This window comes from Salvia splendens, chromosome 10, assembly GCF_004379255.2.
Source record: "Salvia splendens isolate huo1 chromosome 10, SspV2, whole genome shotgun sequence".
Lineage (NCBI taxonomy): Eukaryota > Viridiplantae > Streptophyta > Magnoliopsida > Lamiales > Lamiaceae > Salvia > Salvia splendens.
The window spans coordinates 4,658,117-4,684,152 of record NC_056041.1 but is presented as its reverse complement, the minus strand read 5'-3'; the positions used below and the strand labels follow the sequence as shown (position 1 = coordinate 4,684,152).

The following is a 26,036-nucleotide window of genomic DNA, read 5'->3' as shown; positions in this document are numbered from 1 at the left end:
TGTATAGTTCAACCAATATTTAAATCATTGAGTTTATAAAATGCAATACAAGATTAGGAATAACATATAAGGTAATACTCCATCTGTCCCAAGATAATTGAGTGTATTCTTTTTTGGTTTGTCCTAAAGTTAGTTGAGTCATTTCCTTTTTTAGTAAAAATTTTATTTCATTTCTTAATTTACTCTCTCTTTATCTCCCTTACTTTATTCTCTCTTACACTTTATTCTCATTTATTTTACTCTCACTACTTTAACATTTAACAAATCAATTTATATCTTACTTTACTCTCACTACTTTAACATTTAACAAATCAATTTATTAAATCTCGTGCCCAAAAAGAAATGTCCCAACTACCTTAGGACGGAGGGAGTATGAATTTTCAATAATGGCAAGCAAAATATTCGATGCTTAAATCAAACTCTATAAAATTGTGATGTGCATAAGAAACAGCTCGAAACAATAGACACGTCATATGTAATTATGTACACCATAAAGATACCATTGCATACCTATTACAATGAGAAACAAAAAATTTAACAGATTGTGCATCAGAGAACACATAATAAGATCATGCAACCACGAGATCTATGAAAAAAAGATACAATGCCCCATTCTCTTATTCATGACCCCTGCATAATACTCATTAGAATCAAGAAGATCCCAGAAATAAGAGATACCAAATTCACCGTGTTTAGGTGATTGTAGATAGATTAAGTATAGATCTTCAAGACTCTTGGTGAATGCTCTTCTTATGACTTGAACCTGCAAAATAGTACATTAGGACTTGATCTGTTTATGAGAATGTTGTTTATAAGAGATTACCATATCAGCTGAATATAGTAACTGCCATGCATATAGCTTAAAGAGGTGTGGGTGGGGGAGGCTCTTGGAGTTGTTCACCAAATCTCAGTTTCATTAGTTATGCATGCTTCTTATGTGTTCCCACTGGTCATCATCTTATGAAGATCTTGATTGCACACTCCACTAGTTCTCACAAGTAACATTGTAATTTTTGCCTATACACATGCCACTAAAAGTTCGACGATATTTCCTATGCGCTTATTATGAATTTACCACTCCTATTGCTGGATTTCCACGAAAAAGGATTTAGTCATGAATCTCATCTTTACTTAAAAGTTCTTGTATACTATCCAGGCAGGAATTTAATCCTCTCAAAGGTGGTGTTGAGGTGAATTTTAATACTACTAATTAGCTTAATGCTTGGAGAGGTCATTCAAGAGAGGTTTGTTTTCAAGAGGTCTTTCTAAATTCCAATCTTCTGGAAGACTGACAGAAGCAAGAGTAATTTATTAAAACCTAAAAAATTGTCTTCAACGCCATATTTAGATACTTCAGCATCAGAAAGATGGAAAACGGATGAAATTAGAGGCCACCATCAACAAGCTAGTCAAGGCTTTGTACACCATCACTATATGTGATTTGTTTAGAATCACCTGTGAGATGTCGATCTGGGAAATTTTGTGGGGAAAATTTTCATCATCAGCTGCAGCTCCCACATTAATTGCAGCCAAACATGACCGGAAATCCATTGCACATTGCAAAATGTTCTGGATAATGCCAGCAATGGATTGTGTTTCATTGGATAAGAAGCATCTGCAAGTTTACCATTAGTAGTTTACTGGAGACTACATTCATAAGAGTCATATTTCTGATGGAAAAAAACAATGGGTAAGAGGCTGGTCCCAGCAATGAACACCTAATCACGTCTATCCTAAGATATGGGGGATTAGCAGGGATGCCAATCCATCCCGAAGCCCACAGGGCGGCTCGAAAACACGGGATATCAAAGGTCAGGCATGAAAATAGGAGTTTATAAAATTTCATCCTTTACCAACATCAAAGACCGGAGTCCTCGGGAGAAAATGGGGGAAAGGAAGGGTGAGGTGATGTACAACAATACAGTTTCTGATTGTGTGTGTGTGTGTGCGTGAGAGAGAGAGAGAGAGGTCATACATGTGCAGTGATTCAGTCAAATACCCCATATGCACTGATTCCAGATCCAACATGTCTTTAACCTATAAAAAAATAGAGTACGGAGATTATGTTCCTTAATACTGGCATGAATCAGGCTCAGAAGAATCATCTTATAAGAAATACTATTAAATATACATTTTATATATATGTGGGGGGGGGGGGGTATAATACTACATATATTCATTGTACTGAAGCAGAAGCCTGACTGTTCTAAGGTGAGATGTCTCATCTTCATGTACACTACTTTTCTGATGTAAATTGATGTATCATGATATTTCAAGCTCCTCCCTCCAGTTACAAGCTATCAGAGCAGAGTTGAAGTTTGATAATCCTATAGTTCCATGGCAAGCACAAGCATAACGGAAAGCTACTAGAGTATATTAAAGAAACTACTACATAAGTATCAACTACAAAAAACTTACCATGTGGATAATGAGAGTACACTTAATGGAAAACATGTAAAGAAAATTGCCGCTGCAAAACTGAAACCTAAATGAGCAACAAACCTTGTGCTTAAGAGAATGTATAAACCTAAACCAAGAGACTTGTGATAACTGTGACAGTACATATTGCTGCAATGTAGACACAAAATGGTTAATCTTGTGCCTGCAATGAAAGAACACGAATGATTAGAAGATGGGGTGCAAATTTCAACTGTTAAAATGACTGTCTCTATGAGCACTTATCAAGCACCAAAGTGAAAGATCAAAGTAACCCCATCTAACATAACTTCGTGCTCAGAGACTCAAAGGCACAGCCACACAGATCAAGAGAAGCATATGACATTTGCTACACACAAAAAATAGTATCCCAAATTTCAACTTTTAAATGCTTCCCGGTGAGTACTTATTAAGCAGCAAAATGGGTATTGATGCTCTGAAGGATTGGGGGAGGAAGAAACTTCCTAGGTAGGAAAGAGGAGCTCGGGAGCATGCTATCTACTTCATTCCAAAAAACCAATGAGCCTATAACAGTATTGATCCCAGACTCCCAAAGTATTGGAAAGCAGATAACTCTTGGAATTCTATGTATTCTTAATACAACCAAAGAAGTCATGTTCCTTTTCATAGTTAACTTGCAACAATAATAGGATTCATCTTTAGAGCATACCTTGTTTCAGTTAACTCGGAGAACTGTTGTGATCTGGCTGCTTGCTGCTTGAAGTCATAACCCTGCTTGACAAATAATGCCAATTTAAGTTCTAAATAGACATTAATTGATAGGATGAAGTCTTTAAGTCTTAAAAACAATTTGAAGCTCACTGCAACAGATTATCCTAACTACTCCAGAAAAAAAATGACAAGCAATACTAATTGATAAAATTGACAAGCAAATTGAAGTTTTTTTTTCTCTGAAAAAAGAACTTTCATTTGACGGATTATCCTAAACGAAGTAATAGGAAGGGCACCTTCAGTAAGCACCATACATCACTCAGCGCAAAAACAGCAAGCTTGACTTGTATCAAAAAGTTAAATAAATCAGAGTATAATTTCAATGCTGCAGGAGTCAGAATTATACTGACAGGCCAATCAATTTGGTATCCCAGTCCCAAATAATCGAAGGAGCGAATACCTGCCAAAAAGTGAGGTTACAATAAAGAGACGAAAGAACCACATGGAAACCAAATTATTTAATGAAGTAATCGGGTTAATACTGTGTAGTCCTAGATACATCAGATTGCAGTCAGTGCATATAACGTGTGTTAAGAATGCAAAGAGCAGTCCCAGAGGACCTTGAGGCAATGTTGGAGTTATCAGATGCATGCTGAGTTAATTAACATACAAATAATCTGCATGAGTCCAAGTTATTGGGTATCTTCCCACAGATTGTGAATTAGTATTCTCTTCTCATGTTAATTTTACAATGTTCAAATGTCATTTCCACTGAGAGCCCTTCTTAATTTGAATTTACAAGACCAATGTCATAGTACTGGTCCTCACTTAATTACATTCCACATGTACAAGATAAGTTGACATTTATAAAGCATACCAATGGCAGAAGGTGATAGATATCTGATGCCATCTCCTTTCAGGTACACGTATAGCCGATTCTTATTAGGATCTTTTTCACATGAAGACCTTCGAAGTGCCTGCTCAAGAATCCCTTGAATCTCTGGAATCCTTTTATCAACCTCATCAACATGCCATTTCTGATTTGCATTGAAAAATCAGTACGAGATTTCAACAAAGAGGATCAAATACATAGCTGAAAAAGAACATACACAATTCCATAGAGACGTGATAAACAGATCAGCCCAGTCAGCCAGCTCCATGAAATGATAACACCGCAATGACTGTAAATGTTCTTGCAATTTGAAACCTTCTATGAGCATCTTGATTGTCAGCCTGCTTATATACGTATATCTAATTACGTCAAGGAATTACATAAGTGCAGATGTGTTTGAAAAATGGATACAAAATCATCAGCAAATAACCATTTCATTAAAATGATGCTTCACAATAGAGAGTTGGAGTAAGATAATACTAAAATATATGTATAGAAACGCTTAAAGAATTTATAGGCTTCGGAAATGATATTAAATCCCTAAATGACATGCTCCAGGAGCACGAAATAGCATATCATAATTTTACTGTCCAATAAGCTCACATTCATGCATGCCAAACATCTCATCCATCTCTTAAAGGACAGGATCCTTGGCAGCTGAGAATACCACCAGAAGAAAGTGAAATCAAGACAAAAATTTGAAACAAAAGGAGAACGTTTACATATGATCACATGAACCATCTATCTTTCAGTCATATGGATATCTGGACAACAAGAGAAGCTGGTGATGATTACATGAATGGCTTTAGTGATGGCAAGAGGACTCCCTTTTGGAACAAACACAGAGAGGCTTGGTTTATTATCAAATATTTAACAAATATAGCATAGATAGTGTTCACAGTTTGAGATGTGAAACAGCAGTACAGATATACTTGCAAACAGAAAGGCTGCATTGAACTCTCTGTGAGAGGTTTCAGCAAATAATCAAATATTTAGCCACTACAAGATCAACAGAACAAACACCTAAATATAAGGATACTGAAGCGAAATCTCATCCAAAACGCATTTTTTTATCACAAAATCCAACGGCATGTCAGCTCCAGCCACCAATTTCATCTTGCGATCACTATTGGATCTGTTGCCAGTATTTCGAGATCTACCAAGCAAGCTCTCCCAAGCACTGCCTCCAGAAACATTTGGGGACCATAGATTTTCCTCATTTCCGCAATTGTGTAGAGGCAGAGACAAACCAACACTAGACAACTTTACTTTATCGCCAACCATATTGTCATTGTGGCATTCTACATCAAGGTGATTTCTCATATATATTGTAGAAACAGGAGTCTTATTTATATCCCGAACCTCATTGCCAATTCTAGTGGCACTCGCTAATTTGACAGCATATGTGTCGACTGGAAATTTCACAGAAGTAAAATCAAAATCTATACTTGTATAATTTTCATGGCCCCTTTCTCCAAGGATAGACCTCGGACTGAAGAAAGAACATCTGTTCAGTATAGGGTTCATACTGAAAAATGTAGAATCGTATTTCAGCTTTGAAAGTTGCAAACTAGTAGTTTTCGAAGATGCCTTTGTTATGAGTGGATGCTGATCTTTGCTTGCAACAGTGTTGTTGATTGACAACTCGGAGAAATCAAAGTCAGTGTTTAGCCATCCGTGGTTTTCCATGCTTATCTCCGCTCCGCAATCAGGGGAATGCAACTGATCATGTTCAACCCTGTCGATGTGGTGCCCATTAAACTGGCAATTATCATATTCCCTACTTGATACCTGGTTTTGAAGAGTTTGTATTCTGTTGTTTGTAGATAAAGTTGAGGAGAAATCCAGAGCTGATAAATAATTTGTCTCTGGAGTGTAGGATAAAGAAATCGACGGTTCTGCCTCATCTTGCTCCTCAGAGCTTTCATAAGAAGATGAGCACTCAGATGATTCTAATAGATCTTCATCATGAGAGCACTCATGGTTGATGCTTGGTACGTCAGTATCCACCATGACACCATGCCTGCGATTTAAACAGAGAGGACGGATCTTATTTACATGAGTGTTCATGGTTTTTATGATTGTACCAAGAGACTAATGTGTCAGTAAACAGAGAGGAGAACTCACACATTTTGATTCTTTTTATCACTTAAAGATGATATTGAGCTTTCTTCTGTTGCAGAATATGCTTGGTGGTTCTGGCTCTTAAGATTATTCGCAAGACTCAGTGAAACACCTAGGTGAGCAGTCTGAAAGAGGGAATTTTTTCAGAACAAGTAATACACAAAGTTGAACGGATCAGAATCATTTGTTAAAGAAAAAAATTAAACTACTGCAAAAATTTTATGAAGCTACTCATCATGCTTTAAAAGGTTGTAATTTGTCCCTGAATTCACAGGAATTCTACAGAAAAATCTTAAGAATGGATACGAGTTCCTTAGGTGCTCGGTCCGGCAATTGACAAAGACTACCTAGCTAGTGCTTCATTTGACAATCTCACCTTGAATGATCAAGCAGATCAAATGAATTTATACACACGTCATATACACAAAGAAAACTGAAGGGCTTCATATAAAAACTATTGAATGCTAGAAAGTCATAAGAAAACTGAAAGTCTAGCAAAAAATATACCTGTCGAGAACTAAAATCAAGTTTATCTAAGATGCTGTCAACCTTTTCCAGCAGTTGTTGGTGATAACTGGCTCTCACATGTACCATTTCTTCAATAGCTTCTTTGTCAAATATAAGTGGAAATGACCCTGGATATTCATTTGCCAAACCAACTAATCTGGGTAGGATCTTTTCATGGCAAAAGCATGTACCAACATCATTAGACAGATCAAGCAACTTCATTATCACCTGAAGCTGTTGACCAGTTCTACAAAGTGGAATAAGGCACTCGTGGAGAAAACAGGGAACAGCAACTTCATCTCTCACCTGGGATAAATTTAATTCAAATGATCAGAGATGCTCTACAGGAAGAGGATGTAGTATCTCAAGAGATTCTAAATCTCGAGCATAGTGAGTGGTATTACCCTTATTGTGGGCAAAGGCGAGCTAGAGCCACCAGATGCATTACTTGCACATTCCACAACAAATTCATTGTAAGGGTCACTAATTGAGCCATCATATATCCATGACCTTATGAATTCGCAATATGGTTCATATGACTGGAGAAAGAGGAACTTGAGTAGGGGACAATGGCCAGGATCAGCAACCTAAAAGACATTGAGATAATATTCATAAGACGAAGGGAGCAATTACAACAGAAACAAAGTAAATATTTTGTATGGGCATAACAATAACTACATGCAGCATTAGCTAATTTCCTAACAGCAATTACCATGTCTCCAACTAAATTATAAGGACTATGATATTAACCACTCCATGCTATTGAACTCATACTAGAGATAATTTGTCTTACAATCTCTTAGATAGACCGTTACTATGACAAACTGTTAACCCGACATTCAATAAAAATAATAGATCAAAAGATAAACCTAGGAAAAGCAACTGTAAATGAAGTGAATCAGAAGGGAGAATTGAACAAATGATTCAGGAGCTACATTTTAGGTAGACAGAGTCAGCTGAACCAAACTTATAAGACAAGTGAACTACTTGAAATGGGCTGACCTTTAACTGAATATATAGAAATGAAAGTAAAGAACCACTTCTCGGGAAGGCACTAAACTCTGAGTTTGGTTTAGCCCTTAAAACTTCCAATGAAGATACTGGAAAATTGTCAGTTAGATGATCAACATTGCAGAGATTTCCCAGGGCTTCCATCTGAGTTCTCAATTCTGCTGTGTGAAGGTAAACCCCCAAGAGTGTCATTTCTGAATGTCCAATGTTAGTAAGACATCCGCCATCCTTAGTCTTCAAAAAACGCCTTAAACTAACAGATGCAGACAATGTGTTTAGTGCAGATATATAACCATCTATGACCTTTCCCACAGAAATTGCAAATGCATGGTTGATCAAAGTGAAACCATGCAAGATGGAGTTTCCTTCTTCACCAGAATCAGCATTTGGTTTTTCCTTAAGGTCTCTCACTCCATCAAAATCTGGATTTGTAAAGTAATCGACAAATCTACGGAGGAGGAAAATCATGCAGCCAAACTGGCCAATGGAAATAAGTATATTCCCTATAGCGACAGTACTTGAAGAGCGACTCCACAAACTGGGATTTCGATGAGATGTTCTGTCTGCTGAACTGCAACAAAGTAACGCTGAGAGCTTTTCGATAGATATCAAGGCTGATTCCACACCTTCGAGTGCATTCATGGCCAATCTCACCAGACTGGGATCCTAAAATCATTTGAGGAAATAAACAAAATTAGCAACCTACTTAGTGTAAACCAAATCGCATTCACCTCCACATTCTCTCAACAAGTCAATGCCAATATAATTTGAAGCTATCACAAGTCCTTAAATGCATTTCTAGGTTCTAATATGCGCATTGTGCTCGTATTTCAACTCAGACTGAGGAGGAAACGCTCGCAGATAGTGACGATTAATGAATAGGAATTACTACCTATCATATTTCCTAAAAAAGGTAAACTTAATTAACTCAAGCTTCGTTGCTACAATTCAAAATTTTGATTGGAAAAAAAAATCTACTACAATGACGAAAAATTTGAAATTATTCCACATGAACAATGAGGCAGAGAGAGACGAAAAGTTCAATTACAGAGACAGTAGATGTAGCATATAGAGCAGCGGAAGAGGGAGGGGGAGGGTGTGAGGACGCGCCGCCTTGAGAAGAAATGGAGTCCCACGATCGAGGTGGAACACATGGATCATCGAGCCTAAGCTTCTCCAACAGAGAATTCAGTACAGACGTGGACGAATCCAACGCCATTATCGCGCTAAGCCGACGGCAGCCGGCAGATGCAGTCAGCCGGAGACGGAGATAGAATGAGGGAAAATTGAAAATTGAAAATTGAATGGGGGCAAAATTGACGTGGAATTTTTTATGTATTTTAATACTAGGAAATTAGCGTCTGATCTCTAATTCAAAAAATTAATTTTAATTTTTAATTTATTTAGTACAGTGCCAAATATTGAGGGTTAATTTTATAATAAATGACTTACTTTAAACTAGTACTAAATCTTTTAACTAAAAATAGTATTAAAAAAAGAGTACTATAAACCAAAGTTTTTTAGGAGCCAGTAAACTGCAAATGGATACCGAAACTCTCTATCTTCCTGAAGAAATCATCAAATAAATACTATCAAATCTTCCGGTGAAACTACTCTTGAAATTCAGGTGCATTTAGACTTCATGGTGTTGTTTAATCGGCAGCAACCGATTCATCAAAACCCATCTCCATAAATCAAAAACTCACCTCCCAAAACATGAGCGTTGGCGAAACATTCCAATTCCAAAAACCCTAATCTTCGATTTAAACGATTCCATCACGATAATCCGATTAACCATCATCTCATCCCCGGCAGTAAAATTGTGGGTCATATCAACGGGTTGGTGTGTATTAGCAATTTACCAGCTTTATTCTTTTTGTGGAACCCAGCCACTAGAATCTCCATCCAATTAACCATACAAGACTGTGAGCTTGAATGCATCGTGAAATCAGGGTTTGGTTGGGATCCCAAAAGTGATGCATATAAGGTGTTTGTTGTTTTGTCTAAAAGAAAACAAGGATGAGTAAGATTTACAGCAGCAAGACAAATTCATGGAAAATAGTAGAGCAGCACGGGAGTCTTGATTTGGTTGATGTGGATGGGGAGTTTTCTAGTGGGAGGATCTAGTGGCTTGGGAGAAATGGATGTATTGAAACATTCGACTTGAGGAGTGAGATGTTTGGGAGGATAGAGCTTCCAACCAAACAAATGGTTGGTGATCACCTCTTGTTGAAGTCGTGGATTCAATACGACCTTTGTGTGGTGTACTATGGTTCCGACAAGAAAATGAGGAAAGTTTGGTTGATATTGCCGCAACTTGGTTTGAACTGAATAAGCGCGGTGTTCGGCTTCCTTATTTTAAATCGAAATCTTGTTGCTGTATTGAGAGTTAAGTGCCACCAGTTTCTCACAAGATTGCTTGAAGAATATAGTTGTTATTAGTTAGTTTTATGGATTCTCTGTTTAGTTCTGTCTTGTTTAGCATCTTTGATTAGAAATTTTACAAACTAAGTTTGTTTACATGAACAAACTTATCTTCGTAATTTATATCCATATTTTATTTGAATAGTAAGGGTTTGGTTTTGATGCTACTCTCTCTCTCGGCTAGTTATCGTTCATCTTTATTCGGTATGAATTTTAAGAAATTCTTTAACTTCGTGAAGAAAAATAAAAAAATAAAATAGTTAAATTGATTTTATAATAGATAATGAGTGAAATATTTAGATAGATAGTGACCACTTACTTTGAATTATAAAAATATAAATAAAATTTTAAATTGCGGACCTCACAAAAATAGGACAGTTGAGAAGTCACAAACTAAGTACTCCACTTGTTTATGTCATCTTTTATCTTTGTCATTAATTTTGTGATAGGGGCGATTACTCGATTTATTTCCGTATTTAATCCTCTGATTTGTTTATGATTTTCTATTTGATAGATAAAAATGTCATCCTAATATTTATAATTTAATTGGATTGTTTATACTTTCATTTGATTTTGAGATATATTTTCTTTAAATATTTAGGATTAGATTTGATTTTGATTTATTTCCATTATGAGATCTTTATGCTTAAATTTATTTCTGTTAGTACGAGATAGCCTCCAAATGTAGTAGAAAAATATACGTGTCATGCAATTAATAAGAAATCATGCAATAACGTTTTTGCAGTAGAGATTGTCTAAATTCCAATTTGAAAGAGATGAATCAGTGATTTACGTAGAAAACCACCTATCATCCACCTTCCCTACCGGTATATCTCGTTCTATCTCCACCGCCCGACTTAATTCCGAGCTCATCGCCGGAAACCCTCCCTCACCTCACACTCTCCACTTCTATAGGCGACTCACTCCCTGTCTCTCCACACACAGTCGCCACGCCCAAACACTCTGAACACCTCGGTCTATTAGGAATTTATAATATTTTTTTCCTTTTCCCTTTAGTTACTCGGAACAAGCAATGCTATGGAATAAACAACAGTTGTTGAATGCGATTGACTTGATCAACCCCCATAGCGGTGGATGCGTTTTTGTTCGTATCTATCTTCATATGATCGATACACATCCTTCTATTTCCCGTGAATGTCTGTTTCGCAAAGATTTTTCGGCGCTTTATCCAATACATTTCATTCTCGCTCGCCCTTTTCCTATAGAATCTCAATCCCGTTTCGCTCTTTCTCTCCCAATCTCTCACGCTCATCCTTCTCCCCGCTCACAATACCTCGCAAGCAGGTATGTCGCTCTTCATCCAATGGACTCGTGTTTTGTTATCTATGCTCTGATTCTACGCGGCATTTTTTATTTGGTGCTTGATTTTGTGTTGGAGATTCCTTAATCGGGGTATTGCGAGTTCTGCTCTCGATAATTACTTCCAGTTTTTGTTTGTATAACGTTATGGATTGACTGACCATCAGCGATTAACTGTCAGAATTAGTCTCCTTGAATTTAATTGTATGATGATGTGAAGCATTTTTTTTCTTTCCGTTAGTGGTATTTTTTTTGTTCTGCATTCGGAGTTTGCACAATCCATGTATGTTTGATTGTGTTTCCTATTATTGTCGCAGTTAGGGCTTACTGTTTTTCAATGTAGCCCCACCGGGTTTCTTCATCTAGTATACTTGCTTATAATATAGTTGTACCGTGCTTGTTGTGTATTTTGCTGGTTGTATTAATGGTAACTGAATATGTATAATGAAACAACTCAGCGGCAGGGAGCTAGTAAAGAACACAGATGGGTGGAGAAGTCAAAAGTCAACGAGTTATCTGCCTCATTGTCAGCTTCGTCGTTGTCAGCTTCATGGAGTTCCTCAAATGCTGGCAAGGAAGCTGCCATGGATAGGGTTGCAGAAGATCCTGTTCTGCCACTACTAACGCCGCAGTTTGGGAGCATTGGGGTAATGAACCATGTACCTGGTCGTTCACAAAAGTCTGTATGGAAGCCCAAGTCATATGGAACCATAAGTGGCGCCACAACAGTAGGACCGAGTTCAGCTCCAGCCGATCAAATGACAGGACCAGAACATGGAAAACAAACTGAATCTTCTGGGGCTCCTGCTGCCGTTTCTAGTAAGCTGTTTAGAGAAAAATTACTGGAAAGCTTCACCACTGACAGATTGACATACTCACGAGCCCAAGTTAGAGCAACTTTTTACCCTAAATTTGAAAATGAGAAGTCTGATCAAGAGGTAAGCTATTTCATCTATTATTTTCTGTATCGAACAAAATACCGAATATGCTAAATTCTGGTGTTATGATTATTTTACCTTAAATAACAGATGATTATCAATCGTTTCAAGTGAACTTTATGATATAAATGGCCCATATGTTGTAGTTTTAATAAGTGTTGGGTAAAAAACAGATACTTTGGAGAGTGCGATATACATCTTGACTTTTCTTAATCTGATTCTTGCAGGTTAGGACTAGGATGATAGAGATGGTTTCCAAAGGTTTAGCTACTATGGAGGTAGGGTAGTGTACTTTTTAATGTTTCTCTTGATCTTGCTGATACAAGAACCTTTGTTCTTCTATTTCTCCTTTGTTTTCCCTCAAGTTATGGCCTTACGTACTGCATCGAAGATTTATGTTAACTTTGACTTTTACAGGTTTCACTCAAGCACTCTGGCTCACTTTTCATGTACGCCGGACATGAGGGAGGAGCATATGCCAAGAATAGCTATGGGAATATGTAAGTCTACCAATGATTGTCCTTTTATCCTGCACTCCCTTTCATTATTCTTTTTGGTATCCATTTTCTCATGTACTGATTTCAGTGTAACAGTCTTGTCTAGAGGTAAAAGTTAAAATAAGTTAATTTTTACCAAGATGGATTATGCAAGCCTTTTAATTTACATGTTAATTCGTGTGATTTGTAACTGCTGGAGCTACCCAAAAAAGGGAAGAAACAAGGGCCAACTTAGTAGCACTTATTTAACTTGTAGTCAATATTGATCATGGCTTGAACTATTTGCTTAGAGAGTATCAGGCGTCTTTCATGCATTATATGTTCGGGTATTTGAAGAGCTTAGGCTATGTTTGTCGTACACGTAATATGATGTAGAAATAAGAGAAGGCCTTCGAAATGGTTTCTATTGGTCTTGTGCTTTGCTGCTTTCCTTTTATTGTTTATTTACGAAAGACTGTAATTTGATGTGTGTACTACAGTTACACTGCAGTTGGTGTTTTTGTACTTGGACGCATGTTTCGTGAAGCTTGGGGTCCACAAGCTAGCAAGAAGCAGGCCGAGTTCAATGAGTTTCTTGAGGTAAATCTGGAATGACACAGTATTACGTATTCCAAGTAAAAAAATGAAATTTACTGTCCTTGTGTTGGGTGAAAAGTTGATATAAAATTTTAAGATTGCCTTTAGTTTTGAGATCGAATTACCTATTAAGACTTGTACCATTTAAGCTTCAGTATTTATATGGTTTGTAGATTTTTCATCATTTTCATTCCTAAATTTTAATGAAGATATCCTGTCATCCGGTTCTTGCATGCATTGCTATATTAAGAATGGCTACTTGATAAGTTTTACTTAATTTATTTAAGCATGTGGTAAGATTGTATGTCACTTCATGTTCTTCGTGGTTTTCTTTGTCATCTAAATAAAGAACCACTTTTTGTTTTGGTCAAGAGGAATCGTATGTGTGTGTCAATGGAGCTGGTAACTGCTGTATTAGGAGACCATGGGCAACGTCCCCACGAAGATTATGGTGAGTGAACCAGTGCATATTCTCATTAATTCCTTGATACTCACTTTGAGGATAACCATGAACTATATTCTTGAAATAGACTTCCTAAACTTACTGTTCTTCAGTGCTAAAGAATCATCTTGCTGAAGATGCCAGTAATCCTTTTAAGAGCCCACTTTCCTCGTGTCCTTTTGCAGTTTTCAAATTCCATTTCTTGCATATCATTTTCACAAATTTAGAAAATTGAAGGTTTATTCTGAATACTTATACACTTCAGAAATTGTATTCCTTGTTTGCATCGAAGCTAGTTTTCCCTTATAAGTGGAAACTTCATGTTTCTTCTTTCACACTATTTTCTTAAAACAAACATGAGATTGGATTAAAGATGGGCGTCACTTGTAGATCAAGCAGTTGATTTGGTCACGTGCTTTGAAGCAAACATGGTTGCATAATTTCTTCATTTGTCATGCTAATCATTATGCAGATGTTTTTTTGATTTTAGTCATCTGGTTGAAGGGCATAATAACATTATTTCCTGTTTTATTTTCCATTGCTTTTATATCTGTTCTTCTTTGAAACTATTGGTGAATATCTCTCATCTTTATTCAATATTTAATGCTCATCCAAAAAATCGAGGCTTGTATTCCCTAATTTTGCAGATACCCTTTTACCTTTTTTCCACAGTGGTTGTGACTGCAGTCACGGAGTTGGGTAATGGAAAACCAAAATTCTACTCTACCCCTGCTCTTATAGCTTTCTGTAGGAACTGGCGTCTACCTACAAATCATGTGTGGTTATTCTCAACAAGGTGAGTTTTGATCTATGATCTATCATCACGAGTTTAGACGATATTCGGTTGATACATTGAACTTTACTTTGATATTGTATATAAAAAAACAAATATTGACTTAAATGATTGCATTTAATGGATACATTAGTCTTCGTTTTGACATATGGAGACTTCAAATAAAATACTAAGTACTTTGTTTTGAAATATGAGGAATTTTCTATCCGTATTGCATATCATGAAAAAATATCACTAAAGGTTCAGCGTAAAATCAGTTTGAGAAATCCCGGTAAGATGTATCATAGATGACGGGTTTTCTTTAGGCTTATGAGCTTATCCTGTCATTGTATGAGGATTTTCTCGTCCTTGATGCTTTGAATTTCAATATGAGGCTGTGGGTTTATTCCAAAATCTGTTTGTTATTGCCATTGGTCCAATAGAACAATAAAAAGAATTTGATGCTATTTTTTTTCATATCCAATACAACAATAGACAAATAAGATTTTCAGAAGCCAAATCTGTAGATGATAACATGTTGTGTCCTGAACTTTAAGGTCACAAGACCCAATCTGGTAACCATACAAGATAGGAAGCCCTAACTTAATCCAAAACCATGGTCAAAGGTAAAGGGTTGACTCCCTCTTATATGCCATTTTCCACACATTCGTGTGAAACCGATGTGGGATATGTATTACAGTCCAACTTTGTTCGTGCCTTCACATATAAGTCCAGAAACACGTTGATTTGTTGTGAACATTTGATTGGTTTAATTTATTAGGGAGCCTATGCATTATGTATACTGGGTTTAGGGTTTAGGGTCCAAATGGTGATGAAGAAAGATAATTTGTGGTTCAGGTCTCTGGCCTTTTAAGTTGGCCAAAGTTTAAAATAAAGATCAGAAACCTCTTTTAATGCATTTATTTGTATACTGTCTCTCTATTCAGGAAATCTGTAATGTCATTTTTTGCGGCTTATGATGCCCTCAGTGAGGAAGGAACAGCCACGACTGTATGCAAAACACTTGATGAAGTTGCTGATATATCAATACCTGGTAAAGTTAGATCTAGATTGAGAATGCAACTTACTAAATGTTTGTTGCAATTTTGTCATGTTATCATGCTATGATATTAGTTTCTTACGGATAATTGTGGTTTTGTTCTTGCGTTGCCTGATCCTTCTGAGTCTGGTTAGATTGTTGACCTATATTCAACTAGATATGCGCATATGATATGCCCTCCTGATTTTATCTTTCCTGAGATAGGTCACACACTAACGGATAATTATGAAAGGCTTTCTTTGATGAATCTTGATAGCTCATTTGGTCGGGTAGATGGTAATAAATCTTGTAGGTTTGGGCCTTGTCACGTGAATTTAGTTTTTCTTTATGTGATGTTATAAATTTTACACTTTATGTATTCAGCTGCATACAAAGTTAAAAACTATAATTATATAGTCAGGTCTCTTCCTTTACCTCGTCCCCTTCTCTTTACTCCCTCTCTCTCATTATGCCTCCTCGTAATTCTGTTACACTTCTTTCTTGCGTGATTCTTCGCTCCAACTCCCTATGCCTCCATTGTGTTATAGGTTCTTCGAAAAATACCTATTTATTTATTATGCCACTATTTTAAATGTAAGTCATGCATGCCGATAGCTTCTTTCCATATGGCATGTGTATTGTTCAGTATTGTGTGATTTTTAAATCTGATAGCCATAACTTGATGAAGAAATGAGGCTGACAATGTCTTGATGTTTCAAGTTGTATGAGTTTGTTTTGTTTGTCTAGCTTCTTGCATGCTGCCAATCACGTCCTTGACGTTCACATTAGTAAAAACTATACTTAGATTAGTTTTATAAATATTGATCTTTATTCTTTTCTCTTACCTGCAGGATCAAAAGATCATATAATGGTGCAGGGTGAGATCTTGGAAGGTCTAGTGGCTCGGATAGTAAGCCAGGGTAGCTCAGAACATATGAAGCAGGTTTTGAGAGACCATCCTCCACCACCAACAGAAGGAGGTAATCTGTATCTATCCAAATTAAAATCTTCTTTCATGCCATATCACCATCCTTTTATATGATAGCTTTCTGTGTTCACTGTCACAGCTATTGATCCTAAAAAAGTGTAGTAACAAGACCTATGATGAGTTAAAATTATCTATATTCAGGACATATTTAACAGCCAGGAAATATCATTGCCCATAGGTTACAGTACTGTGCATATAATTTGAAAAGTTGTACATCTAGTCTGAAACTTATTTTCTCATTATGTTTTTCCATGGTACTATCAATGTATGCATTTGCTAATCACATTTTACATGGCCAAGTGAATAAACAACTTAAATCTTTGTGAAGGTGGCATTGGGCAAGAACTGGTTCCAGGGTTGAGGGTTCATAGTACATGACAAAATAAGAGCCTCTTGTCAATTTCTTATTTCATTTATTTTGCAATCGGGGAAAATTCTTGCTGCTAATTCCAAATTCTTTGGCTGATGTATGTTAGTTCATTTCGTGTCTTTCTGCTACATGTAATCATGTATTGTGCACCACTCGAACTTGATTTTTGTGTTGATGCATGCTCTTCTGTCTAAAAATTGCACAGTTGACCTAGGTTCCAGCCTGCGTGAAATATGCGCTGCGAACAGAACCAATGAAAAGCAGGTTATCTGATATTTCTTCTATCAATAATTCAATATGCTTAATTTTACTAAACTATCTTTGTAGTGTACTTGGAAGGTTAATTTTCTTTATGTTATTTGGTTCTACAGCAAATAATGGCGCTTCTTAAGAGTGTTGGTACATCTTTCTGCCCAAACTATATGGACTGGTTTGGAACTGAAGCTTCTGATAGTCAATCAAGAAATGCAGATCGATCTGTGCTGTCAAAGTTTCTGCAAACCCGTCCAGCAGATTTTTCTACTACCAAATTACAGGTTTCTCTTGCAACTAATTATTGACTTTGCAAACTGGGAGAGATGGTGAAATTTGATAAATAAGTGTTCTATTATCTTTCATGGACAGGTGGATCGAGAGTTAGTTTATTGACTCTTCATTTTTATCTCTTAATCATGTTGATGCTCTACTATCCTGATAGATATTATTAGTTCAATGTTGTCAACTATTTTCACCTTTGCTTCAGGAAATTGTTCGTCTGATGAGAGAAAAACGCTACCCTGCCGCCTTTAAGTTTTACCATAACTTTCATAAAGCAGATTCAACCTCAAATGACAGTCTTCATTTTAAGATGGTTATCCATGTCCACAGTGATTTAGCATTCAGAAAGTACCAGAAAGAGATGAGGTGTGATGAAGTCTGTAAATCTAATGATGCTACACATAAGCTGCAAATCAGTTTTGCTTCTTGTTCTACTCATTCCTATATAACTACTCTAGGTGTTATGCATTGCATATAAATCTTCCTATACTCTGTTTTTATTTATGAACAAATATGTCTAACTGCAGGATCAATCCTGGGTTGTGGCCATTATATCGAGGTATATAGTTCATTTTAAATTTCAGCATTTATCTTTGCTTTTATTCGCTTATTGGTCCTGAACCTGAAACTGTATCTTTAAAGTCGAGTGAGCATTACTTATCTCATGAAACATAGACGTGGTGCCTGTTAGCCAAACTAGCGTTGCATGCTTCAGAGAGAACTATCTCTATCTTTATTTTCTATGTTGTTCCCTTGGATATTCCTTGCTTAATTCTGTAGGTGATTCTTCTTTTATTTTATGAACTGGTTGCTGATGCTGACAATTCCAGAAATTATTTTATTATTTGTTACTTTTCCAGGTTTTTTTGTCGACCTGAACTTATTCAAGGTTAATGAGGGGAGATCCGTAGAGTTCCCCAAAAAAGCTAGTTCCGGGAGTGAGTTAAATGGCGAATCAGCAAAGGATGATTTAGCAGATGAAGATGCAAACCTGATGATCAAGTTGAAGTTCCTTACATACAAGGTTTGGGATGTTTGCATTCGTCGAATCTCTCAGATAATTTTAGCTTGTTTGAAAAGATTTCACCTAATTGTCTTCAGTAGCTTGAAACTATGTCTAAATTTATCGCAGTCATCTTTATTCATAGTAATTTATTAGTTATAATCACTGTGGACTTACTTGGATGTTGCTAATGGCCAATTAGGACCTTTGCCCTGCCCTTCGGCATATATTTTATGTACAAATTCTGAGAAAAACCTTTGAGCAGTAAACCTAAATTACTTCAGCATCCTTAAGTTAATAATTATCAGGTTTAAATTTTATTCAATTTCTTAACTGCCGTTAATGCTTTTTTTTGGAGGACTGCTCATTATTCTTCATTTGTTGATTTTTTCTACTGATATTGTAGATTTTTATTTACAGTGGCTCCTTTGCTGTGTATGCAAGTATAGAAATATGTGATTTTCAATGTCAATGAAGTACATCTAAAGCAGTGTTGTGATAAAATTAAGTTTAGGCTGGTTTATGGACTCAAAAGCATGACAAATGTAGGCACTTGGATATTGAGGATTGACTGCTTTATAACTGTTTGTTTAGTTTTGATGGAGTGGATGGCTGTCTTTTACCTAATAAAAGTGTTTTGTTCGTTTATTAAAGAAAACATAGAACACTTGGTGCTATTAAGGTTCGAATGTTGCACATGCTCTTATTATGCGCCAGATGATATCAGGGTCCATTGCTCTATGTGATGTTGATACAGCAAGTAATGGATGAATTTATTTTTCTTTTTCCAACATACAGATACGGACCTTTTTAATTCGGAATGGCTTGTCTGTTCTTTTTAAGCAAGGTGAAACTGCTTACAAAACCTACTACATGAGGTATGTTTTCGTAAACCTCACTTAATGATTGTAAGCGTAAATTGAAAAAAGGAATTTAATGTACCTCTTCATCAGTGAACGTATTGTATGAATAGCCATTTGCTCCAGAGTAATGTTCTGAAAGAACTTTGGCCCTTGTATTGAGTTCATGCTGGTTCTTGTTTTCATAAAGTAGCTTTGAAGACTCATGATTTTGTGGAGTAAATTAGTTTTACAAGTTACATTTTTGAATTTAGGTATGTTTAATTTTTACTTTTCAACTGAACCTATTAATATTTGGAAACTTGACAAGGGCCTACAAAGGACTATTTTATTGGGATATAACAGTCTTGTATCTTCTACAGTCCATATTAATGTCAATGGAAGTAATTCCTCGGACATAATGCCTCTTATAATTTGATTTTTACTGGCTTCCTTTGTTTATACTCCCTCCGTCTCACCATAAGCGAGTCATATTCCTTTTTGGAATGTCCCACCATAAGTGAGCCATTGCCATTTTAAGCAAAAAATGCCCTCTCTTACTTTATTTTCTGAACTACTTGATTCTTTTCACTCCTCTACTTTTCTCTCTCTCATACTTTACTCTCTCCACTTCAACTCTTTAAATACGAATTCCTTAAATCTTGTGCCAAAAGAAGTGGTTCGCTTATGGCGGGACGGAGGGAGTAAGAGTTTCCTGAAAATCATTATACTTTCAAGGTCCAAAGATATCAAGGTCCTCCAAACAAATATATTGGCACACCTGTGTTATTTTCTGTTGTGTTTATAACTAATGTTTGGTCAACCTAGGCAAATGAAGATATGGAATACTTCACCTGCAAAGCAAAGACAGCTCAGCAAGATGCTGGATGAATGGTATATCTTGATATCTATCTACATTCTTTCAAACCTGTAATCCAGTATCTGATTCGTTTTTTTGCCCCTGTTAAGGGCTGTATATATTCACAGAAAATATGGACACAAACAACTGCCCTCGTCCACATATCTTAGTGAAGCAGAGCCATTCCTTGAGCAATATGCAAAACGCAGTTCCGAAAATCAAGCTTTAATTGGTTCTGCTGGTAGTTTTGTTAGAGTTGAAGATTTCATGGCCATGACTGGGGGAGGTCAAGATGAGGAGGGTGACCTTGAACCAGAGCGAGATATGACACCTTCAAGTCCATCTCCCATGGTTAAGGAAACCGTTGCTAAGGATCATGGACTTATTGTTTTCTTTCCAGGTAGTAATTATATTTAGTTTTATGGACGTTCGTATCCCTATATATTATAAAAGGGCTAATGCATGACATACTGCTTGTTATATCTTGAAACAATATCCATGCCCACACAACTTTAGCTGAATTTAAAATATTAGTTCAAAACAGAAGATCACGTTGATTCATAAAGGATTTTTCCAAAAGTAATGTTCTTGTCCTCGGAACTCTTTCTGGAATAATATTTTATTCCAGTGTAATGCAAATTCAGCCCCAATCTTAAATTTCTAAACTGTTCTACAACATTGTGCATCGGGTTTGCTAAATCAAGGAATTTCACAAATAAAAAGGTTGAGCATAATGCAATTCCATTGATTTCTGTGTGTGTGTGCGTGCATGCATATTTGCACAGTGCTTTTCTGGTAATTGGTAAAGGATCCCCTACCTTATATCTGCCCTGTTATATTAGTTCCTAATATTTTATTTTCTGAAGTGCATTGTCAATTTCCTATGTAGGAATCCCTGGTTGTGCTAAATCGGCACTCTGTAAAGAAATAATGAGTTCTCCTGGAAGGCTCGGTGATGATCGTCCAGTTAAAAGTTTGATGGGTGATCTTATCAAAGGTATATAGGATAGATCAATCTCATTTGAACTGTGCAATAACTTACAGTAACCAGTTTTCGGATGATATAAAATGAATGTGTTCAATCATAAATAGAATTTTTTATTTGGAGGGCTATAAATGTCACGTTACTTGCACAACCCTGACACAATGCTAAGGAAATGGGTTTTGTGTGTATTGCATGATGCAAATTATGTGGCCATTATTGTTCCTTAGGTTAGGCCATTCAGGTGAGGGCTCTACATGGTATTGTTACTTTGATTCTAGAGTATCATGTTGTTTACCTATATCACGATTAACCAATTGCGACATAATTAGCGAGATACTGGGTGAAGGTTGATCAAGAGTACCGCAAGAAACCGTACTCCATTATGCTTGCTGACAAAAATGCTCCCAATGAAGAAGTTTGGAGAAAGGTCATACTTTTTTCTTTCCATCCCAGCTTTTCTATTTCATCCAGCAGCATGTTTCTAGTGTTGTTAAGTTTTTGAGATGGCATTTATCATATAAAAGGAACTGCTAGTTTTTTGCCCACTTCACAATGTTATGGTAATGCGCCGTCAACTGTCATCGCCACATAGTAAGCAAAAAAGACAGTATACGTGATTTCAAAAATACTGACACAGTTTTTCTCATTCTTCTTCTTCTTCATTCCTGCTTTTGGGGTAGGGGGACTAGTCGATGGCAGGTACAATTTTGTACTCCCTCCGTCCCATAGAAATGGGCCATTTGGGGTCGGCACGGATTTTAAAGTGTAATTGGTAAGAGAAAAGGAGAAAAAGTAGTTGAAATTGTGTTGTGGATTGTGGGGCCCATAAATCATAAAGAAAAAGAAGGAGAAAAAGGTGGACTATTTCTATGGGACGGACGAAAAAGAAAATATGGCCTATTTCTATGGGACGGAGGGAGTATTTTGTTAAGTTTTAACTTAATTTGTATGTTATTCATTTTTTACAGATTGAGGACATGTGTCGCAGCACAGGGGCATCTGGTGTTCCAATCATACCCGACTCAGAAGGTCAATTTCTTTCATGGATTCTTATCATCAATTTAGGAACCTTACTGTTCTTGTGAAAACATTGCTTCTGTTTTATCTATTTGAACTTGCTTCTGTTCTTGTGAAAACAATGCTTCTTTCTTCAATGCTGTATTCTTTACAATTTTTACTCTGATAAAGACTATCTGGTCATTATCAGAAAACTATGAGTCTACTGACCTACAAGCATTCATGTGTTGTCTGGTTCAATTCTTGCACCCTCCAGAAACTGGAAAGGTTATACTAATAGATTTTATGTTGCGAAAATGAGTTGCTTGACTTGCATCACTGATTTGTTTTGCGGAGTATCATAATTATCATTATTGAACTTGAGGTCATTCGTGTGATCTTTAGCTAAAAAAAGGCATTATTGCCTAGCAGTAATTTTAATATGCATATTTTGGTTATATGCTGCAACGTGGTTTGTAAGATCGGGGGCTTATATTTGGTAGGAAAATTTTATTTTTAAATTCAAGATATAAGCTCCAGAGATGAGTTCAACTCATCCTCGAGGCCATCGGTTGGCACCAAGGTCAAGCATCCCTTTATAGAAGGTCTGAATATGACATTTAATCACTTGTGCACCTTGTGTATGCCTGTAAAGTGTAAACTAAATGCCGGAGCTTATAACAACATGGGAACTTAAATTTGTGAACTGTACAGAGTTTGAAATGCCACGATCTTCTGCTCGTACGAGAGCGGATTGGTTTATGGGCTGATAGTTCATACACTTCATCACAACTTTACTTTGAATATTTTTGTTTCTTAAGGGGGTTCTTATTATTTTTCTATAGCTTATCCTTTCTTTCATATTTCCGATTATCGGTTTGTTCATCTATTTGGTCCCCTGAAACTGTGCAGGGACTGAATCGAATCCGTTCTCGCTTGATTCTCTTTCTGTTTTTATATTTCGAGTGCTTCACCGTGCTAATCATCCGGTAATAATGATATTAACTGTTTTCATGTTAGTTAGCCCAATTCTTCCTTCTTGGAAAAGTTACACCTGATAATTAATTGTCATTTGCGTCCTCTAGGGAAATCTTGACAATTCATCTCCAAATGCTGGTTATGTGCTGTTGATGTTCTACAATCTTTATGAGGGCAAGGTAGAGTTGTTTCAGTCTAATATGGCAAAACTAAATCCTAATGGTGATATTTTCTACAATCTTCAGGATCGTAAGGAGTTTGAAACGGAGCTAATCGAACGTTTTGGCTCTATTGTGAAGATGCCTTTATTGGAACCCAAAAGGTCAGTGTTTCATATAGTATATGACTAACTGGCAAACTCTTAACTGTTTAGGTTATATCGATTGGTTTAAATCATTCGTCTGTTTTAGTTTCCTCCTTGATCATCAGTCTCTCTCTCTCTCACACACATACATATTTGCTTAGGACTCAGTCTTTTTTATACAAATTTGCATGTGAAAAAGACCTCCTCTACCCGAAAGTGTGAGATCTGTCTTGGAGGAAGGATTAAGTTTATATAAGCTTCATTGCCGACAACATGGAAAGTAAGGTCCCAGTTCCGATCTCTGTACATCTTTAAGCTGTATGTCTCTTCTTGTTGGCTCTGTTGAATTGTGCTGGTGCATCACCTATTCACCTCTCGTATCTGCAATTTAGTTAGCCTCATCCCGCATGTTGATTGTCGTCAATTTAATTTTTTAATGCTTCTGATCCGCTAGATTGGATTCCACAAAAGGCCAATATGCAAAGGAGTGGACCAAATGGGAGAAGCAGTTACGTGATACGTTGTCCGCAAATGCTGATTATCTCAATTCTATTCAGGTCAGAGTTATCACTCTCTTTGAAAAGCAGGAATCTCTTTTTCATTGCTGCTTTTACTAAATCATGTACTCTTATTCATAGGTCCCATTTGGCGTCGCTGTTGAAAAAGTTATTGAGCAGCTTCAAGCAATCGCCAAGGCAGATTATAGCCCACCTAGTACTGAAAAACGAAACCTCGGCGCCATTGTCTTTGCTGCTGTCACTCTGCCTATTTCAGAAATCATTGATCTCATTCATAATGTAAGTGGTACTATAATCTACGATAAGAAATTATTTAAATGGCCGCTATATATAGTATCCTCACCCTCATCCATCTCATCCAAATGCTCATGATACAACGCTATTATTTTGAGGACTATAAATCTGTGCTTTCTAGTTTATCATCTGGAAACTAGCTTCGAGGCATTGCAGACAGGTGATCAATTGTTATCATGTAACAGTTAGGTATGAAGGATCCGAGGGTCGAAAGTTTCTTCAAGGACAAGGATTTGAAGAGCAGCCTTAAAAACGCCCATTTAACTCTGGCTCATAAGAGAAGCCATGGTGTAACTGCCTTAGCCAGTTTTGCTCCGCATCTCAACCAAAACATTCCTGTTGCTGTCAGCTCATTACTATTCAGCGACAAGTTGGCAGCATTGGAAGCTGATCCTGGAGTAGTCGATGGAGAGAAAATAGATTCAAAAAACGAATGGCCACATGTGACATTATGGACTGCTCAAGGTGTTGCGGCAAAAGAAGCGAATGCATTGCCTCAGTTGCTTGCACAAGGGAAGGCAACTCGTGTCGAGATCAATCCACCCACCACCGTAACAGGAGTTCTCCAGTTCTTCTGAGTCTTCTGTGGCTCTTAATCAATTTTGTGCAAGTTGAGATTATCTTTTTGCTGCATGAATTCTCAATTAGGATACTCATGAGTCGTGATGGATGTAAAGAAACTGATGATCCTAGTTGGATGTAAATTTTTATGAGAAACAAAAATTTGATCTTCCGTAAACTCTAACATCATCATCTTTGAATGCCAAGATTGGCAACTACCAACATGAACATCCTTGTGTTTTATTTTGGACTATAGTATTATTTTAACTTGAAAGCTTGAATTCAACATGAACCTTCCAATTTATTTTGTAAATTGATTGTAAATATTTCTCAATTTAACATCAAAACTATTCAGTTTACTTTTGAAAGATAGTATCTTCCTAAACATCGAAATGACGTTTTAACATAGCTTTCACGCTCAACTTGAAAATATGTTGAGATAAGTTATCCCTAATTACAAACTTACAAATTAGGGCTGGGTCGATACGATATATCGTATCGTATATCGAATCGAAAATATCGATATGAAAACATTTCATATCATTATCGTATCGAAAGTTTCGATGTATCGAATTTCGATATACCGAATTTGATATGGATAGTATCAATATCATTACTGTATCGATATTTCGATATATCATACCGAAATTCGATATATCATTCAGAACGATATATCAAAGATCGATGTGATTTCGATATATCCGGTATATATCGATAATTCAATATGTATTGATTTTAAACTTCAATATGTATTGAATTTCAATATGTTTCGATATATATTTATGATTTTAAACTTCAATATGTATTGAATTTCAATATGTTTCAATATATACGGTATATATCGATAATTCAATATTTATTGATTTTCGATATAATTCGATATACTGAAAATATCGATATATATCGTATATTCGATAATCGATATAAAACGATATATCGCTATATAAGGAAATTCATATCGTTATCGTATCGTGAGTTTTCGATACGATATGTTATCGTATCGAAAATTACAATATACTGAAAATTCGATAATTTTTCAATATTTTTCAATATGATACGAGCGATATATCATTTTTTCAATATTTTTCCTCAGCCCTACTTACAATGTATGCATGTACCTATGTTTCAAAATTCAAAGTAAGTATGTCCTATTT

At 36.3% G+C, this 26,036-nt stretch overlaps 2 protein-coding genes and 1 pseudogene across 6 annotated transcripts; 2 read left to right on the top strand and 1 right to left on the bottom strand.

Annotated features, from left to right (window-relative positions):
- Positions 1-399: 399 nt before the first annotated feature.
- Positions 400-8,967, bottom strand: LOC121751889. Of its 2 annotated transcripts, XM_042146698.1 has the most exons (14): positions 8,691-8,967; positions 7,634-8,308; positions 7,036-7,218; positions 6,632-6,937; positions 6,128-6,249; positions 5,040-6,023; positions 4,218-4,359; positions 3,986-4,145; positions 3,405-3,568; positions 3,107-3,168; positions 2,503-2,602; positions 1,976-2,037; positions 1,456-1,615; positions 400-763 (listed from the first exon to the last, which is right to left on the bottom strand). In XM_042146698.1, the coding sequence occupies exons 1-14, from the start codon at positions 8,859-8,861 to the stop codon at positions 587-589; spliced, it is 3,468 nt and encodes a 1,155-aa protein (XP_042002632.1). In that variant the 5' UTR covers positions 8,862-8,967; the 3' UTR covers positions 400-586. The 2 variants fall into 2 exon arrangements, 1 of the variants encoding a protein (XP_042002632.1); XR_006040201.1 differs by lacking the exons at positions 400-763; positions 1,456-1,615 and having other exon boundaries at positions 1,989-2,037; positions 2,203-2,602.
- Positions 8,968-9,183: 216 nt separating this feature from the next.
- Positions 9,184-10,233, top strand: LOC121751825 (annotated as a pseudogene).
- Positions 10,234-10,827: 594 nt separating this feature from the next.
- LOC121752123 (tRNA ligase 1-like) lies at positions 10,828-24,899 on the top strand. Of its 4 annotated transcripts, none has more exons than XM_042147025.1 (27): positions 10,828-11,371; positions 11,851-12,324; positions 12,552-12,602; positions 12,742-12,824; positions 13,301-13,400; positions 13,770-13,848; positions 14,512-14,635; positions 15,559-15,665; positions 16,502-16,630; positions 17,214-17,272; positions 17,380-17,544; positions 17,751-17,911; positions 18,073-18,104; positions 18,406-18,569; positions 19,347-19,426; positions 20,216-20,281; positions 20,357-20,646; positions 21,136-21,243; positions 21,561-21,658; positions 22,200-22,260; positions 23,140-23,216; positions 23,313-23,384; positions 23,451-23,527; positions 23,709-23,789; positions 23,964-24,066; positions 24,148-24,306; positions 24,507-24,899. In XM_042147025.1, the coding sequence occupies exons 1-27, from the start codon at positions 11,222-11,224 to the stop codon at positions 24,897-24,899; spliced, it is 3,543 nt and encodes a 1,180-aa protein (XP_042002959.1). In that variant the 5' UTR covers positions 10,828-11,221. The 4 variants fall into 4 exon arrangements, 2 of the variants coding, with proteins under 2 accessions (XP_042002959.1, XP_042002958.1); XM_042147024.1 differs by having other exon boundaries at positions 11,845-12,324; XR_006040259.1 differs by lacking the exon at positions 24,507-24,899 and having other exon boundaries at positions 11,845-12,324; positions 23,678-23,789; positions 24,148-24,186.
- The last annotated feature ends 1,137 nt before the right edge of the window (positions 24,900-26,036 follow it).

Excerpts from the sequence above, each read along its gene's own strand:
- LOC121751889 (XM_042146698.1), bottom strand. The coding sequence starts at position 8,861 with ATGGCGTTGGATTCGTCCACGTCTGTACTGAATTCTCTGTTGGAGAAG. Across the intron at positions 6,250-6,631 it reads TTGATTTTAGTTCTCGACAG|ACTGCTCACCTAGGTGTTTC; the intron begins GTATATTTTTTG and ends TCCCTCTTTCAG. Across the intron at positions 3,569-3,985 it reads TCTATCACCTTCTGCCATTG|GTATTCGCTCCTTCGATTAT; the intron begins GTATGCTTTATA and ends ACTTTTTGGCAG.
- LOC121752123 (XM_042147024.1), top strand. The coding sequence starts at position 11,222 with ATGTCTGTTTCGCAAAGATTTTTCGGCGCTTTATCCAATACATTTCAT. Across the intron at positions 20,647-21,135 it reads ACTTATTGTTTTCTTTCCAG|GAATCCCTGGTTGTGCTAAA; the intron begins GTAGTAATTATA and ends TTTCCTATGTAG. Across the intron at positions 23,385-23,450 it reads ACAATCTTTATGAGGGCAAG|GATCGTAAGGAGTTTGAAAC; the intron begins GTAGAGTTGTTT and ends TACAATCTTCAG.